A 15317-nucleotide genomic window follows, 5' to 3' on the forward strand; every position below is an offset into this window, starting at 1 on the left:
AAGAGGGAGGGCCTCGCAGAGGAGCTGTGGGTGCAGGTGTGCGGCTGCTTAGCTCCCGGCAGACGGGGGCAGTGCTCTGGTCTGGCTGCCTGCAGCCCTAGGCACGGGGCCTGGCGGGAGGGGGGACGGGACAGGCAGGCGAGGGCCGGGTCAAGACAGGCTTGTGTGTCCTGCTGAGGAGGTTGCGCTTCCCTGCCCAGGACCCACCAGAGGAGCGGTGCCCAAACCTCGCTGCACATCAGGGTCACCTGGGCAACGTTAAAGCTCCCGACGCCCAGGCTGCATGACCCCCGATTACATCGCAGTGTTGGGGGGGGGGGGGCGGGAGCCAGGTGTGCGTACTTTCTGCAAACCCCTGGGTGGCTGCCATGCTCAGGAAGGGATGGGGCCGTGCAGGGGCATGCCGGTAGACCAGCTTGCTGAGGCCCAGGGCGAGAAGTTCGACTGGCGGCCCTTGCCCATTGCTGTGGTGTAAACGCTCCCGTCGAGGCCGGTTTCAAGCCAGCAGCTCATTGCTCCTGGACGTGGGGTTGGGGAGAGACATGTGCACGGTGGGCTGACTGGAGAGGGTCTCGAGCGCCCTTCGTGGTCGTGGGGCTGTCTGAACGGCCGGGGCGGACTCCGGGCCGACTCCCTGCCAGGCGTCCCAGAGTCTGCGGTCACTCCCGTGGCTGCTGTCCCCAGGTCTGTGGTCTGAGGGAGTGAAGGGATGACTTCAGAGGGGAGTGACTGTCCATGTGTCCACCCGGCCACAGGAGGAGGGTGGGTGAAGGAGGAGGAGGGGGATGACAGAAGGCATCTCACTCGGTTCCCGTGTGCCGGTGCCGACGGGAGCGCCGCCCCCTCGGGGCTGCCGACACACCAAGGCCTCGGAGCTACGTGACACCAGAGAGGACCCATGTGGGTCAGTGTCGGGGTGCATGGGGTGGGGCGGCAGGGGCGGGGGAAGCAGCCGGGATGCTGTTTCCCGGCTGCTGCCCGGCCCCGAGTCTCACCGCGGTGGCATCTTACCCAGCTACGCCGCTTGTTCCTGGCAGGGGCATGGTCTCCACCTGGTGGATTTGCACTTGTCAGGCAGACTTGATGGAAGCCGGGAGGTGTGTTTCTGGGTCCCCCCTTGGCGTTCCCGTTGTGGGGAGGCATCCAGGGCAGGGAATTCAGGCCCACCCCCCTTCTCTCCTCGGCCTTTCTATGGCAGCACCCAGTGCCGTGCAGACGTGGGTGTCGTTGGGGTGTGCTCATTGGCCCTGTGCAAGGCTGGTGACACACTTTTCTCATGGTGGGAGGAGTTCCGAGCCCAGAGCCTGGACACTGCCGGGTCGGGTCACCCGCGGCTGAAATTCCTGCTTGCAGAGAAACACTGGGCTGTGGCTCGGGGAGGGACAGTTGGACACGTCCAGGAACAGGGTGGTCACGGCTGAAACCCAGGCCTCCGAGCCCCCCTCTTCTGTCTTGCCCTTAACTGCATTCCCATGGGGACAACTCCAAGAACAGCCTCAGTCTCCCTGCAGCAGGGGGAGATTTCTGGGGTGACTGACAGACAGACAGACAGACATGGAGCAGCCACGCCTTCTCAGGGTGGCCTCAAGGAGTGCAGACCCGGTTTCCACAGGAATCCAGATAAACAGACAGGTGGGCGCTGCCTGGCCTGGGAGTGCTGGGCCCCGCCGTCCTCCCAGCCCTGGCTGGGGAGAGCTTTTGGAATCAAATTAGGGAGCCCGTGTCCTCAGCCAGGGGTAGACGGCCCCCGGAGAGCGGGGCCGAGCAAACGCAGTCACCCCACGAGGGCCTTTCCGTGGAGTCACCTTCGAAACCACCCAGGGTTTCTCGGGGCCAAGAAGGGATCTGGGACTTCATTTATAGACTCACTCAGACCGGCCAACCCAGGCCCGGACTCCCCTCTCCGGGTCTGCTGCTGGGGAGCCGGCTTCCCAGGCGGGCACCTTCTCGGGCGGGGAGAGGGGTGGCTGTGTCCCCTGTGGAGCGGAGAGCTGCCGAGTGACACTCAATACATGTTCAGAGCAGCTGCGTCTGACCCTGCGGATGAGGCCAGCGGCACCATTTCTGTGACCCTCGGTGACGACAGCCCTGGGCAGGGCGTGTTAAGAAACCGTCTTGAAATAGCCTCAGACCTGCAGCCAAGCTGGCGGAGCAGCGGCGAGAATGGCCGTGTCCTTCACCTGGGTCCCTGAGGGTCACCGTCTCGCCACACACACGTGCTGTCACGTTCTGAGCCGCCGAGAGGAGGTTGTGTACCTGTTCTCTCCACGTGTTGTCTCGTCGGGCCATTTCTCCTCAGAGCAGAGACCCTCTCTTAGTCACCGCAGTCCAGGGACAGGTGCAGGCCAGGTGACGTCGGCACAGCTCCTCCATCTGCCCCTTTGCCCACATCCCGGATTAGTCAGTCGTCTCCGAGACGCCGGTCTCAGCACCACCCGCCCCGCCCCGGCCGGGATGACCTCACAGTCAGTGGTCACCTCTCCGGTCTCCTGGAGTCTCCACGCCACTTCCTCTGCCTTCTGTCTCGGGTGATGCCGACCTTTTGGGGAACACTGGCTGACTTTTGTGCTTCCTTCCACGGTCAGGTTCAGGGTCTCGATCCCTGACGCCGTGTCCTTCTCGGGGTGTCCGCCTGCCCCTCATTAGCGATGTGAATTGTGATCCCCTGGGCAAGGTGCTACTCTGTGCCTTCGCTTACAGTGAGTGCCTTTGGCTGGTCAACCAATGAGCGTCCTGTGGGGGGCGCTCCGAGGCCCAGCCGGCATCCCGCCCCCCTCCGGACCCTCCCCAGCAGTCATGGCCGTCGCAGGGCTTTCGCTGGGCGACTGTTGACTGTCGTGGCTGTAAGATGGTGACTCCCCACCGCTCCATCCACCTGCCTACCGTCCGCCCACCCAGCCACCTACCTGCCCACCCAGGAACCCCGCCAGCCGGCTCTCCTCGGTGCGGGTCGGTGGGTGGGCTCCCATTCACCCTTCACATCACAGCCCATCGCTGTGCTTAACCAGTTCAGTGCTGGAAATGTCCCAGGTCGTTCAGAGAGCCCTGGCTCCAGGAACAGTAGGTAGTTTCAGGCTTGTTTTTAAACTTCCAGTGCTCAGCAGCCAGTTCTGAATAGTAAGCACAGTGGTTTGCAGGCCGTGAATCACTCAGGTTTTGGAGGCACCCGAGGGCCCCATTGTTGTAGAGGACGCTGGGCCCGTGGTCTCTCCCCTGTTGGCATGGCTGTACCTCTGACCACAGAAGCGTTGGTGGCTCTGATGTGGGCCTCCCCCCTGCCCCCCCTCCCCAGTTTCTCCTCTGTCTGCAGAAGGACCCAGTGGCGTGGTCTGCACTGCAGTTCAGGCTGGGCTGAGCAGAGCCTGAGTTAGGCCCAGGAGCCGGAGTTCAAGGCCTGGCCTTCCTGGGCGGGGAGGGGCCCCCGAGGGCCCTGGGAAAGGGCCACTAGAAGCCTGGCTGGCAGCTTGTGGTGGGTGTGTGGGGCAGGGGGGGACCCCCACCTCCTGGGTTCGCAGAGCAGCCGGAGTCACTGGTGTGGTTTCTCTTTGTTGTAGGTCGGCTCCCACCATCTGAGACTCAACAGAGGCCTGGAAGCCAACGCCCCTGCTTTCGACAAGTAAGGTCCCCTGACACTGTCCTCAGCCTCTCCTCCTTAGGGGTCAAGGGCATCTGACACCATGCTCAGCCTGTCCTCCGTTGGGGTCTGTTTTCCATCAGACAGAAGCCTGGGGGACAGCAGGCAGGGGAGGGCCCCTCGCCCTGGGTCTACATGTGCCCTTTACTTCGCTCCTTTGCAAAAGGGGGTTTCCAAAATGAGATTTTCCCCTGCTCTCAGGTTCCCTGGAGGTTCAGTAGTAAATGTGCAGGTAACACTGGAATTATCTTATCACTTCTTTCTGCAACAAAGCTTTATCCCTTTGCCCTGGTTAGTCAGGGATCATCTAAATAATGGGATATTTGTAGCGACTTGGTTTTGTTTTAGAAATAACAGTCATAGGGTTTTTTGCCCTGGCTGGTGTGGCTCAGTGGATTGAGCGCCGGCCTGTGAACCAAGGGGTCGCCAGTGTGATTCCCGGTCAGGGCACGTGCCTGGGTGATGGGTCAGGTCCCTGGCTGGGGGCGTGGGAGAGGCAACCAAACGATGTAGCTCTCACACATCAATGTTTCTCTCCCTTTCTTTCTCCCTCCCTTCCCCTCTCTCAAAAAGTAAGTAAAATCTTTTTTTTTAAAGATTTTATTTATTTATTTTTAGAGAGGGAAGGGAGGGAGTGAGAGAGCGAGAGAGAAACATCAATGTTCAGTACTGGGGGTCATGGCCTACAACCCAGGCATGTGCCCTGACTGGGAATCGAAACTGTGATGCCTGGTTCGCAGCCTGAGCTCAATCCACTGAGCTATGCCAGCCAGGGCAGTAAAGTCTTTTTTTTAAAAAAGTAACATTCACAGGTTTTAAAAGTCAACACTTGAAAGGTCCGAAGTGAGAAGTAAGAGTACCCTTACTTCCATTCCCACTGCTAGGCGTTTCACTGTTAGTTTTTTTCACGTATCATTCTAGGAAGAATTGGCCTATACATAGTTCATGCTTTAAAACACAAATGGAATTGTAATGCAGTATTTTGCAGTTTGCTTAAAGGAAGCCATTGATAACCTGAACTATTCGTAATTTGAACTTGAAGAGTTAATGGCGTCCTAAAATGTCTGCTTTTTAAATCTGAATACTAAGTTTAAAGATTATGTTAGAGACCATCATAAAATTTCAAAAAGTGAGCTTGTATGTTAATCACTGTGCCGGAAGCTGCATGTGGACTTGAACCTTGTTTGCGGCCGCCCCTCCCCCAGACCGGTACCGCCGGCCCCAGCGAGCAGGGCCCCGGCCGACCGTGGCTTCTCCTGGGAGAGGTGTGTAACCTTCCGGAACGCGGTACTGCCTTTTCTCCCCGGACGCTGTTGGCGTGGTCTGCACAGGGTGCACACGGCCTTCTCCTAGCTGGCACTGATCTCCGTTAGGTGTTCGGAGGAAAGTAAACATGTGACTAAAACGAAATTCTTCCTGAGTCCGCCGGAAGCAAGAGAGAAAAGGGGTGTGCTGGGCTAGTTTCACAAACCTGCATGTCCGTGGGACCTTTTTTTAAAAAAAAATTAGGAATGTTCCATAGACTCAGTTTTAAATCAGTGTGTGTGTGTGTGTGTGTGTGTGTACGTGAGAGTATAAGCCCCTCCTTTTTCACACTCACTTCTTCCCTGAATCCGAGAGCCAACTCAGTCCCCTCTGTGAATCACCACGCGCCTTCCTGAGACCGTACGCCCCTTTGCAGGCAGCGATGGCTTCAGATTTCGGGCTTACAGCCACCCCCCCCGCCACCTTTCCCATGCGCCTAGCTGGTGGGGCCAGCTCTGAGCCCTCTCCGGCCCCTGCCGGAGGAGCTGCCTGGATGTCCTGGCAGCTGCGGACGGGGCCGCTGTCAGTGCAGAGCGGTTTGGGAGCACGTGTTTGGGAATAAGGTCACGGGTGTCCACAGCAGACCACGATGGAGTGCTGTGGGCCCCCAGGGAGCAGGGCCGCGTCACCCCTGCAGGGTCGCTGCCCCAGGTCTCTGGGACTTACTTCACAGGGCCGTGAAGAGAGTCTCTCCGTCCTTGGGTGTGTCTGGTCCAGACTGAGTCCCTCCGCCCGCCCTCGCACCAGCGCCCTCCCCGTGGGGAGCTCTGACACCCACAGAGTGCTCGTTGTCAGCGCCACACTGGCCCCTGCGTTGCACACTGTCACTCTGTCCTCTGTCTGCCGCGCTGGAGGAAGGGGGTGTTTCGAGCGGGCCATGGGCTGTGACTGCAGCGTCGTGCAGTTCGATGACAGTGTTAGCCTCCCACTGGGCGGTGCCCCGTGTCACCCCCAGGGGACAGTGAAGCCACTCCATCCGCCCTCCCTCCCTTTGCGTGGGTTTAACTGTCGGTCCCTCTGCTATGCCCAGCTGGAGGAGGATGTGCCAGAGGGAACTCGGACTCCTCACTGTCCCAAAAATCTCCCAGCTTCCCGAGATGCTCCATGTGACAGTAGCAGATGGGTAGAAAGTGTAAAAAAAAAAAGACCCTAAGTGTGCAGAGCCACCGAGGCCAGGGGGAGCCTTACTCTTGCTGCCCTTGGAGTGGACTCCGAGACTCTGTGCCTTAGAGCCAGTGAAATGAGTCTTTCGATTTATCAATAATCAATATTTCAATTTCTCAATAAATGGAAAGGAGAACCAACCCCCACGTGACAGCACCGGACTTGTCACGGTCACCCACCTTCTAGTCCTCGTGCCTGTCCTTTACGGGAGGAGGATTACTGAGCTTCGTGGTGCACATGAAGGGACTGGCTCAGAGCGGGAACCACTTTTGATCAGGGCTGTTTGGGGCCGGTGGCGTGAGTGACATCGTGGTGTTTCTTTCGGAGCCTTGGGGTTTGGAGCCAGCGGGGGTGTGCGTGCCGGCCTCGGTCAGGGGGAAGTCGGACATCAGCCTTGTTTCTGATACACTGCGCCGTGGCTTGGTCTCGCCTGGGGTGCGTGGCCGCAGTGGGCTTCCTCACATTCCACCCCCCAGTCGAGGGGCAGCTCAGACATCCCTGCTGTTGGGTCCACGTGCCAGGCCTCAGGTCAGGACGCCCCTCCCCTGGGCAGGCAGACCCCACAGAGCAGGCGGAAGGGCCAGGCTGTGCATGTTCTGTTTTTTTCCCCTGGCAGCCTCACCCCGGGCTGCCCGAGCACAGCCCTGGGGACGGAGCGCAGCCTGCCGGAGCCCCTGAGTATCCCCGGAGGGACTGCGGGGCCGGCGGGGCCGCCCGGAGCACTGCTCCGGGGAAGGCTGTCCACACAGGCAGGCGTCCTCAACTGGTCAGCCCAGAAGCGCAAACTGCCCACTTCCGAATCCTGTTCTTCTACCCAGTGCTGCCCCCAGAGGTACTGAGAGAGTGTTTCTGCTCTAACGGGGGATGATCGGGCCCTGGCCGGTGTAGCCCAGCGGGCTGGCGCGTCATCCTGCAACTGAAGGGTTGTGGGTCCAGTCCCGGGCGGGGGGGCTCGCACGGCGGGCAGGCAGGCAGTGTCTCTCTCTCACGTCCAAGTTTCTCTCTCTCCCTCCCTCTCTCCCCAAAAGCAATGAAAAAACTGCCCTCTGGTGAGGATTTGTTGCAAAGTGTTCTTTGGCCATAATTTCTTAAATTTCTTGATAAAATAAACATTGCAGAAATTTGGAAAATAATGAACTGTTTAAAGAAGAAAAAAGTTGAAATGACATAAAAATCCCATCCCTTTTCACATGACAATATGTTATCTTCTGGTCTTTTTTCTATATTTAGGTATAAAAATGGCCCTGTTAAATTAGTTTTCTGTCTGCTTTTCACATTGCCTCCTTTTCCTATGCTTTTATGAATACGACATTTAAACAGTTCTATCATTAACATTGTAAAGTTACTTTTCAAAAGTTGGTGATAAAAGATATTATAAGCTCCCCCTAATCTTTCAACATGGATATTTTTAAAATGGTCTCTGATGTGCCAATAACTTTCCTAAAGACCGAAATGTTGCTGTGCCGGCCCAGTTGGGTTAAACCTCATAAACGGCAGCACTCACGTAACAGTCAGGCCCCGGGGTGGACCACTGTGCTCCCGGGCTCTCGTTCTCGGGACCCACGGTGTGCGCAGTGGGGCGGAGTGGTGTCACAGATACACCTGTGGCATTTTGAAGGCTCCGTTCAAATGAGGCCAAGCCAGCTGTCCTAGATGCGATGGGGTGCTTCATAGAAAGTCCTTCCTCTGGTGCGCTGGGTTTATTTATTCCTTTTTTTTTAAGATTTTATTCTTTTATTTTTAGAAAGGGAGACACAGGGAGACACAGAGAGAGAGAGAAAAAAAAACATCAGTGTGTGGTTGCCTCTCACGCACCCTCTACAAAGGGGCCATGGCCTACAACTCAGGCATGTGCCCTGACCGGGAATCGAACCAGTGACCCTTTGCTTCGCAGGCTGGCACTCAATCCTCTGAGCCACACCAGACAGGGCAGTTTATTTAGTCTTGGCCGGAGCCCTTCATGCAGAGGCTTGCGCCGGAACTGAGTGCCCGGCGAGCCCTTTCTACCCGCTCTCTCCTCGCAGGCGGGGCCGTCTGTCCTGAGGGTGTGGGGTCACCGTGCGGCCCTGCTGTGTTGCAGGCATATGGTCCTGCTGAAGGAGCAGTATGGGAAGCAAGTGGTCGTGAACCTGCTGGGGAGCAGAGGCGGTGAGGAGGTGCTCAACAGAGCCTTCAAGGTAAGCACGCAGGGCATGGGCGTGCGGTGGACAGGGTCGGGGGGGGGGGGGGCGGGGGGCAGCTGGGGCCCTTGCTCTCTAGAGGCGGCTCCCTGACGGGGGGCGGGGAGGGTGGCTGGAAACGACATGGCAGATCTCACCCGAGCTCCAGCACCAGGCGACTTGGGCTCCTGACCCGATGGCCGGGAGAACTTGCTCAGTCAAAACAGGTCGCCTTCGTCTCCAGCCGCGTTTCCCGCAGCGCCTCCCACTGGGTGGGCATGCACACACACTCACACGCATGTGCACGTGCGCACAAACGTTTGGGCTTCCCCCACACACCCCTGACCTGCTCAGAAGCCTGAGCTCCCCACCCTCCCTTGCTCCAGCCAGCTGCCGGCTGCCCCTCCTGGCAGCTTGCATGAGCCCCCGCAGGGCACTGCCGGAAGTGGCCCTTCAGAGCCCCCGGCGGGTTTACGACAGGCAACTTGCACGATTCCCACCTGCCAGCCTGGAGCCCTCCATCCTTCCACCCAAGTTTGGGCCGTCCCTGGCTCGGCTTCCCGTGCCCGTGGGCTCTCTGGGGCTCCCCGGCCTGGGGTCGGGGGCCTGTGGGGAGAAACCCTGGGCTAGGGAGGAAGCAATTGGAGTAAGAGCCCCTCCTTCCTGCTTCCCCTCCGGCCACTGCCGCTCTGGTCCCTACTGTTCCCCGAGCTCCTGTCTGTGTCCAGTCCTCTGCATCAGGGACAAGTCCCAGAATGGGCGTCCCCAGCCCTTGTCCAATCCCCCACGGCCCCCACTGAACAGAGAAAAGCCCTCTGGCCATTCCCAGACCAAGGACGCCCCCGATGGAGAGTTCGAAGTCAGACCTCACCTCAGGAGCAGTGGACTTCGCTGTCCCCCTGACCCCTGGCCAGCTGAACCCCGCCAGGTGCCCACTTCACTCTGCTTAGGAAAGCCTGGGCGTGGAGCAGACTCTCCAGTTGGCCAGACCTGCTTTTCCTGTTTGGTTGTTGCTACTAGCAACGAGATTGAGAGATATCTCCCTTCCGCCCATATCTTGGCAGCACGGTTGGCAGCTTCTTGTAAGAAAAAGAAAAAGGGGGGAAGCAAGGAAAAAAACCTCAAGAATCCCTCTCCCCTTCATGCCTTGAGATACGGGAAGGGATGTCCCCAGCACCTGTCAGCTGCGGCAGGTGCCTCCGAGCCCATGGGCTCCTTTGTCACAAGAGGGGCTGGGGACACAGCAGCCCCGCGGCCCAGGCCGGGGAGGGCAGGCTGCTGGGCAGGTAGGAGGCAGGAGGCCCGACCAGGTGTCAGGTGGAGCCGGCTCCCGCCGCCGCCCGTCAGCCCTGTAATGCCGAGGTCCCCGCGCCTGCCTGCCGCCATCAGGGCCCAGGGGGACGAGGGGCTCACTCCAGAGTGTAAAGCCACAAAGCACCACGCTGTTTAGTTCAGCGGACTCGATTTTCATAGCAGGACTCTCCTGAGGACGGTGGCCCCCGGGCATCGATTTGCATTCCTGCGCAGGGGGCACAGGGTGCACAGGGTGCTTTGAGTCCTGGGGCCAGGCAGCCGGAAGTCCTTCAGAGCCATTCAGAGTCATTACACGCTCTGGGCTGGTCTGACCCCAGGCCGTGGGGGTGGGTGGGGCGGGGCAGGGGGCGGGGCCTGAGCCGGGCCTCTGGAAAGGCTGCCAGGTCGCCTCTGCCAGGAGCACCCTAGAGGCCCTCCCGGGAGGCTCAGCCCCGACAGAGCACACCCGCCTGGAGGCTTGTGCTTGTCTGGATGGGACTGGTCACCAGGCAACCGGGAGCTGGATTACAACCTCCCAGCCTGCGGCTCGGCCCTGCGCCTCAGGGGCCCACGGCACTTGGTGCCGGAGGACACAGAGCCCCTCCCCTCCCCAGCACCTGGGAGAGCCCTGCGGAGGGAGGGCGCTGTCAGAGCAGGGCTGGGGGGCTTCCCGGGTGAGCCCCACCTGTGCTGGCCGTCTTCTGCCCAGGCGGGACCCTCTCTGCAGGCAAGATGCTCCTTGTGGGCCCGTGCGTTTGCTCCGTGCTTGCCTTTGGGGTCGGGGCTGGTGACCCGCTCGGGCCACGGTGCGCCGTGAGGCTGGACCGTGGGCTCCACTGAGTGGTGAGATGGGCCACTCAGACTGCAGCGGCGAGAGGTTTGCTGTCCCTGCCCTGCCCCCCGGTCCCCTGCCACGCTCTCCCTCTCCCCTTCCAGAAGTTGCTCTGGGCTTCCTGCCACGCCGGCGACACGCCTATGATCAACTTTGACTTCCATCAGTTTGCCAAAGGCGGGAAGCTCGAGAAGTTGGAGAACCTCCTGAGGCCCCAGCTGCAGCTCCACTGGGATGACTTCGACGTGTTCACCAAGGGCGAGGGGGTGAGTCCACGGTGAGTCTCCGCCCGTGGCGCCCTCTCCTGGCGGGGCGGGGCCGGGCCTCAGGCGCCCTGGGGCGCCCTGCCACTGGTGAGGGGCGCAGGCTGGGGGATGGAGCCATCTCCAGTTCCGGCCTCTCCTTTCCCTCCCATGGTCAGACGTGCTGTTGAATCTTGTGAGCAGGCAGTGAAGCATGTTAGGTGGACCAGTAAAGGGGCCCGGGTTGCCACATGGAGCCACGGGAACCACGTAACTTGTCCGGACGGTGACGGAAACCCCTGAGGGTGGAGGGGAGCCGCCGGCATCGTCCCGATCATGTGGTATAAAGCCGGGATGCGTGTTCCCCTGCCCGGAGCTCGGCAGGAAAAGGAGGCCCAATGTCTGCACATCCCAACGCGGTCGAGCGGCCTCACCCCCAGGTTCTGTGTTCGCCGTGGTGCCTGCTCACTAAAGTTTGTCCGTGGCCCCAAATCCACACTCACGGCACGTTCACAGACACGCTCAGAACGGTGACAGCTCTGTCGCCCAGGGCTCCCGTCTTTACCGGGCTCTGCCGGCCTGCCCAGCTCTCTGCCGCCACTGGTGCCCCTTTTGCCATCCTAGTGCCACGTCTTCATGCTTTTGTGCGTTTTTTTGGCAATTTCACCATCCAGAGCGGCCCCCAGTGCAGCGGTGGGGGCTGTCTAGGGACCCTCAGCTCGGGGAGGGCGGGGCGTGCCTCGACGGAGAAGACGTGAGACAGAGAAGCTCCGTTCAGCTGTGGGGGTGCCCTTGGCGGCAAGTTCAGTGTTAATGAGGGAACAGCACGCACTCAGTGAGGTGTCTTGGAACAGGAGCACCCACAGGCGAGGTTCTGGGTCAGTCAGTAGATGGGAACGTGGGACTAGTGGCTCGCGGGGGCCTGGCCCAGACCTCCCCCAGGAGCAGCGGCCCGGCGTCTGCCTGCGTGCTCGTGGTCCAGTTCCCCGAGTGTCCACGGCGACGTTCAAAAATGTGACTCTGGGGAGTCGCCTGCGAGAGAGGACTGTGTTTCCAGGGCCCCCGGTGCCCGAGCGGCTGAGCGTGTGCCCTGGGGTATGCCTGCCACCCAGCAGAGCTGGGCTCCGTCAGGACAAAGACGGGGTCCCCGCGAGCCGCTAAGGAGGGGCACGCGCCGTTGGCGGGGGTCTCCCGTCAGACACGTGCTCCCGCCGTGGCTGCTGCCCGAACACGATGCGTCACCGCTGACGTCTCGCCGTCGCCCCAGTTTTCAGAAAGGCACCCTGCGCATGAACTGCCTCGACTGCCTGGACCGGACCAACACCGTGCAGAGCTTCATCGCGCTTGAGGTCAGTCCCCGCCGCCGCCCCGGGCCCCTGCGTCGCTCCCCGGCCCTCAGCCAGCGGGGCCCGACGGGGGCGTCCCTGGGCTCACGGTCTCGCTGTGGGGAGGTGGGACCCCCGGGCTCACGGTCTCGCTGTGGGGAGGTGGGACCCCCGGGCTCACGGTCTCGCTGTGGGGAGGTGGGACCCCCGGGCTCACGGTCTCGCTGTGGGGAGGTGGGACCCCTGGGCCCACGGTCTCGCTGTGGGGAGGTGGGACCGGGGCGCCAGGCGTCTGTTTGCAGGGAGGGTCCCTGGGGGCTGGGCTGCCCCTGGCCCGTCGCAGGCACACCTGCCGTGCGTCTCAGACGTGGCGACCCAGGGGCACCCCGGGGACCTGTGGGTCTAGCAGGCCTGTTGTGAGCGAGCCGCAGGGCTGATGACACGAGCCTGGCTGGAGGCCTCGGCGGGAAGCCCCGGGTTGTCCCTGTGCCTGGTGGTCTCTCCGGCTCCCTGCTCGCCGGAGGCCTGGGGTCCAAGGACCACCCTGGCTTCCCGTCCAGCCCCCTCCCTGGTGGTGGGGCGCAGGCGTCGGGAGTACAGGGGTCGGAGGAGGGCTGGGGGGATGGTAAACATAAAGTGGGGGCCCCATCCTGTGCCGCAAAGGTTCCTCCTCCTGCTCTGGGGGGACACAGGGTGCTCCCCCGTCTGCCGAGTAAGGGACCCATGTGGTGACGTGAGCAGGCGACCGTGGGGGGGCTTCCAGGTGAGAGGTCAGCGACAGCTGCCCCTTGCTCCTCCCCCAGGTCCTCCACCTGCAGCTCGAGAGCCTGCGGCTGAACTCGAAGCCCATCGCCGACCGCTTCGCGGAGTCCTTCAGAGCCATGTGGTCGCTGAACGGGCACAGCCTGAGCAAGATGTTCACGGGCAGCCGGGCCCTGGAGGGGAAGGCCAAGGTGGGGGCGGGCCGAGGGGGCTGGGTGGGGGCGATGGGCTGGGGCCGGAGAGGGCGCCTCTCATGGCCTGTGGGCCGGCTCCCGGCAGGTGGGGAAGCTGAAGGACGGGGCCCGGTCCGTGTCCCGCACCATCCAGTCCAACTTCTTCGACGGGGTGAAGCAGGAGGCCATCAGGCTGCTGCTGGTCGGGGACGTCTACGCCGAGGAGTCCGCGGACAGAGGGAGGGTGCTGCTGGACAACGCGGCCCTGCTGGGTACGGGGGGGGGGGGCCTCTCTGCTCTTGGGGGGGGGGGGCGGCCGGCTGCCCTGCCACGCAGAGGGGGTGTGTGGGGGGGGGAATGCTAGCCAGCCCTTCCCGCCACCCTCACGCAATCCCGGGGGGCCGGTGGCAGACCCTCCCCCGAGCCTTGGGCCAGACGGCGGGAGCGCCTCTGCTCTGCACTTGGCTGTGACCTGGGCTCGACCCGTTGACCCAAGCAGCCTGCAGCTGCGTTTTGTCCTCTTTTGTGAGATGGTCAGTCAGGGGCGGCCACGAGAGGAGGCAGAGGAGAGGCTCCGGAAAAACAGAGTTCTTTATGCCCACGGGTGCTGGGGAGGGGGTGGGGGAGGGGTGGGCAAAGGGGGACAATGGTCCGGTGACGGGCGGGAACCAGACTTTGGGGGTGAGCACACATTGGTGGATGCGGATGGTGAATCTCAGCGTTGCCCCCAGGAACTTACATAACGTCATTAGCCAGCGTTACCCTGATAAAAAAATAATAATAATTTAGGAAAGAAAAGAGAATTGGCTAATCCCTGGAGGGACAGCGTCTCCCCAGACAGAAAGGATTTTTGGGCTCTCAGACGTCAACACTCACGCGTGTACAGTAAAAGTACGCGTGCAGTCCCGGCTGCCAACGCATGTTCCAGGCGCCCAGGCTTTCTGGCCTCAAGCGGGAGCCCACTCTCGTGTTTCTTAGTTCAGACTCTGTTTCCCCACCAAGCGGCGTCCGTGTACTATTCTAGAAGCATCGGGCTCTTTGAACGCCAGCTCACACCAGAGACTCTCTCTTGCCCTAGCGAATGGGTCCTTGGTCCCACTGCCAAATGTCTTTTGTGCCAGCGGGCCACCCCGAGGGGGCAGCGTCCTGCCTCCTTCCTGCCCCAGGGCCCTGTGAGAGTGGAGGCCGTAGGAGCGCCCTCTGCAGGGGGCGGGGGGTCCCGGTTCTGTCTGCAGCCAGAGGTTTCTTCTGCTTTTTGAAAAGTGGGACGTAATTGACACGTTGTATTAGTTTCAGGCGCAAGATACAACGATTCAATGTTTATAGGTATCGGAAAAGATCTCCACAGTTTGCCTGGTTAACGCCCATCACCGTACAGAAGTGCAAAAATGTTTTTCTTGGGACGCAAACTGTTAAGATCTCCTCTTAGCAACGGTCCCAGAGAGGTCACCACGTTGCACGTGACACCCCCAGGACTCATTTGTCTTCTGTTCTTTGACCCCCTTCACCCACCCGCCCCCAGCCCCACCTCTGGCAGCCGCCAGTGTGTTCTATGAGTTTGTATCTATGAGTTTGCAGGTAATTTTGTGGGGTTTTGGGGGGGGGGCGTTAGATTGCATAAATAAGTGAGCTAGAGGTTTCTCTGGGAAAATTTTAATAGCATCTCATCTCCCAGAGCCTGTACAATTATAGGAGAAGGGGAGACAAGGCCTTTTTCCTCATATGAGTCTTAAGTTCTGTTTCAGAAAGTTTTGTTGTCAAAAATTAATGTGCCCGTGTGCGAGATGGTTTCACAGCTCTTGTCCACTTCCCCTCTCCCGTGGGGGGCTCGTCCGTGGCTTCGGGGAGCCCAGGGGGCATCTGTGTCTGTCCCCGCGGGAGGAAGGGCGGCCTGGGAGGAAAGCTGGAAGGAGTGCTGGGCGGGACGGCGAGTCTCGTGGGGCAGCACGGGAGACGGGATGTAGGTTTGGGTGAAGTCGCTAGCTTGAAGAAGGGAACGTGTTTTGGAGAGCTAGGGATGGGCGTGGGTCAGAGGAACGGATTTTTAAAGCCTTGAGACTAGGTTCAGACAAAACATGTCGGGCGTGCAGGGTGGAAGGTGGAGAATGCACGATGGGAGTAAGATATTTACGTTTTTATTTATTCAGAACACGGCATGTTTCAGTGCCTCCTCACTTAAATCCACCCCCCCCCCCGGGCCGTGGAGGGGATGCAGAGTGGGTGAGAGGCTGTGGCCTGGTGTTGCAGTCTCTGTGGCCCTGGCTGGGGACAGGGTGTGGACAGGGGCTCCCCAGTCCTGTGTTTTCGGGACTCCTCAGCCAGAGTCCCTCAGCGGGGCGTCCTGGTCAGGGTGGGCAGCAGCAGCCTCTTGCGACCATGGCCCGTGCCCACGGCACAGGCGGCCGCCTCCTGCGGGCAGAGACCCCGT

The 15317-nt window shown here is 60.7% G+C and overlaps 1 protein-coding gene across 7 annotated transcripts in view; it reads left to right on the forward strand.

The window, feature by feature from the left end:
- The window catches only part of SYNJ2 (synaptojanin 2), an 83408-nt gene that overhangs the window by 41069 nt on the left and 27022 nt on the right, over nt 1–15317 (forward strand). For 6 of the 7 annotated variants that reach the window (XM_036024944.1, XM_036024943.1, XM_036024940.1 and 3 more), the window contains exons 6-11: nt 3555–3616; nt 8184–8280; nt 10492–10664; nt 11897–11978; nt 12758–12907; nt 12996–13161. In XM_036024944.1, the coding sequence (XP_035880837.1) occupies nt 3555–3616; nt 8184–8280; nt 10492–10664; nt 11897–11978; nt 12758–12907; nt 12996–13161 (730 nt within the window). The remainder of the gene's footprint in view (nt 1–3554; nt 3617–8183; nt 8281–10491; nt 10665–11896; nt 11979–12757; nt 12908–12995; nt 13162–15317) is intronic. The other variant, XM_036024941.1, reaches the window with a different exon arrangement.

The sequence above is a fragment of the Phyllostomus discolor genome, chromosome 4, assembly GCF_004126475.2.
Source record: "Phyllostomus discolor isolate MPI-MPIP mPhyDis1 chromosome 4, mPhyDis1.pri.v3, whole genome shotgun sequence".
Taxonomy (NCBI): domain Eukaryota; kingdom Metazoa; phylum Chordata; class Mammalia; order Chiroptera; family Phyllostomidae; genus Phyllostomus; species Phyllostomus discolor.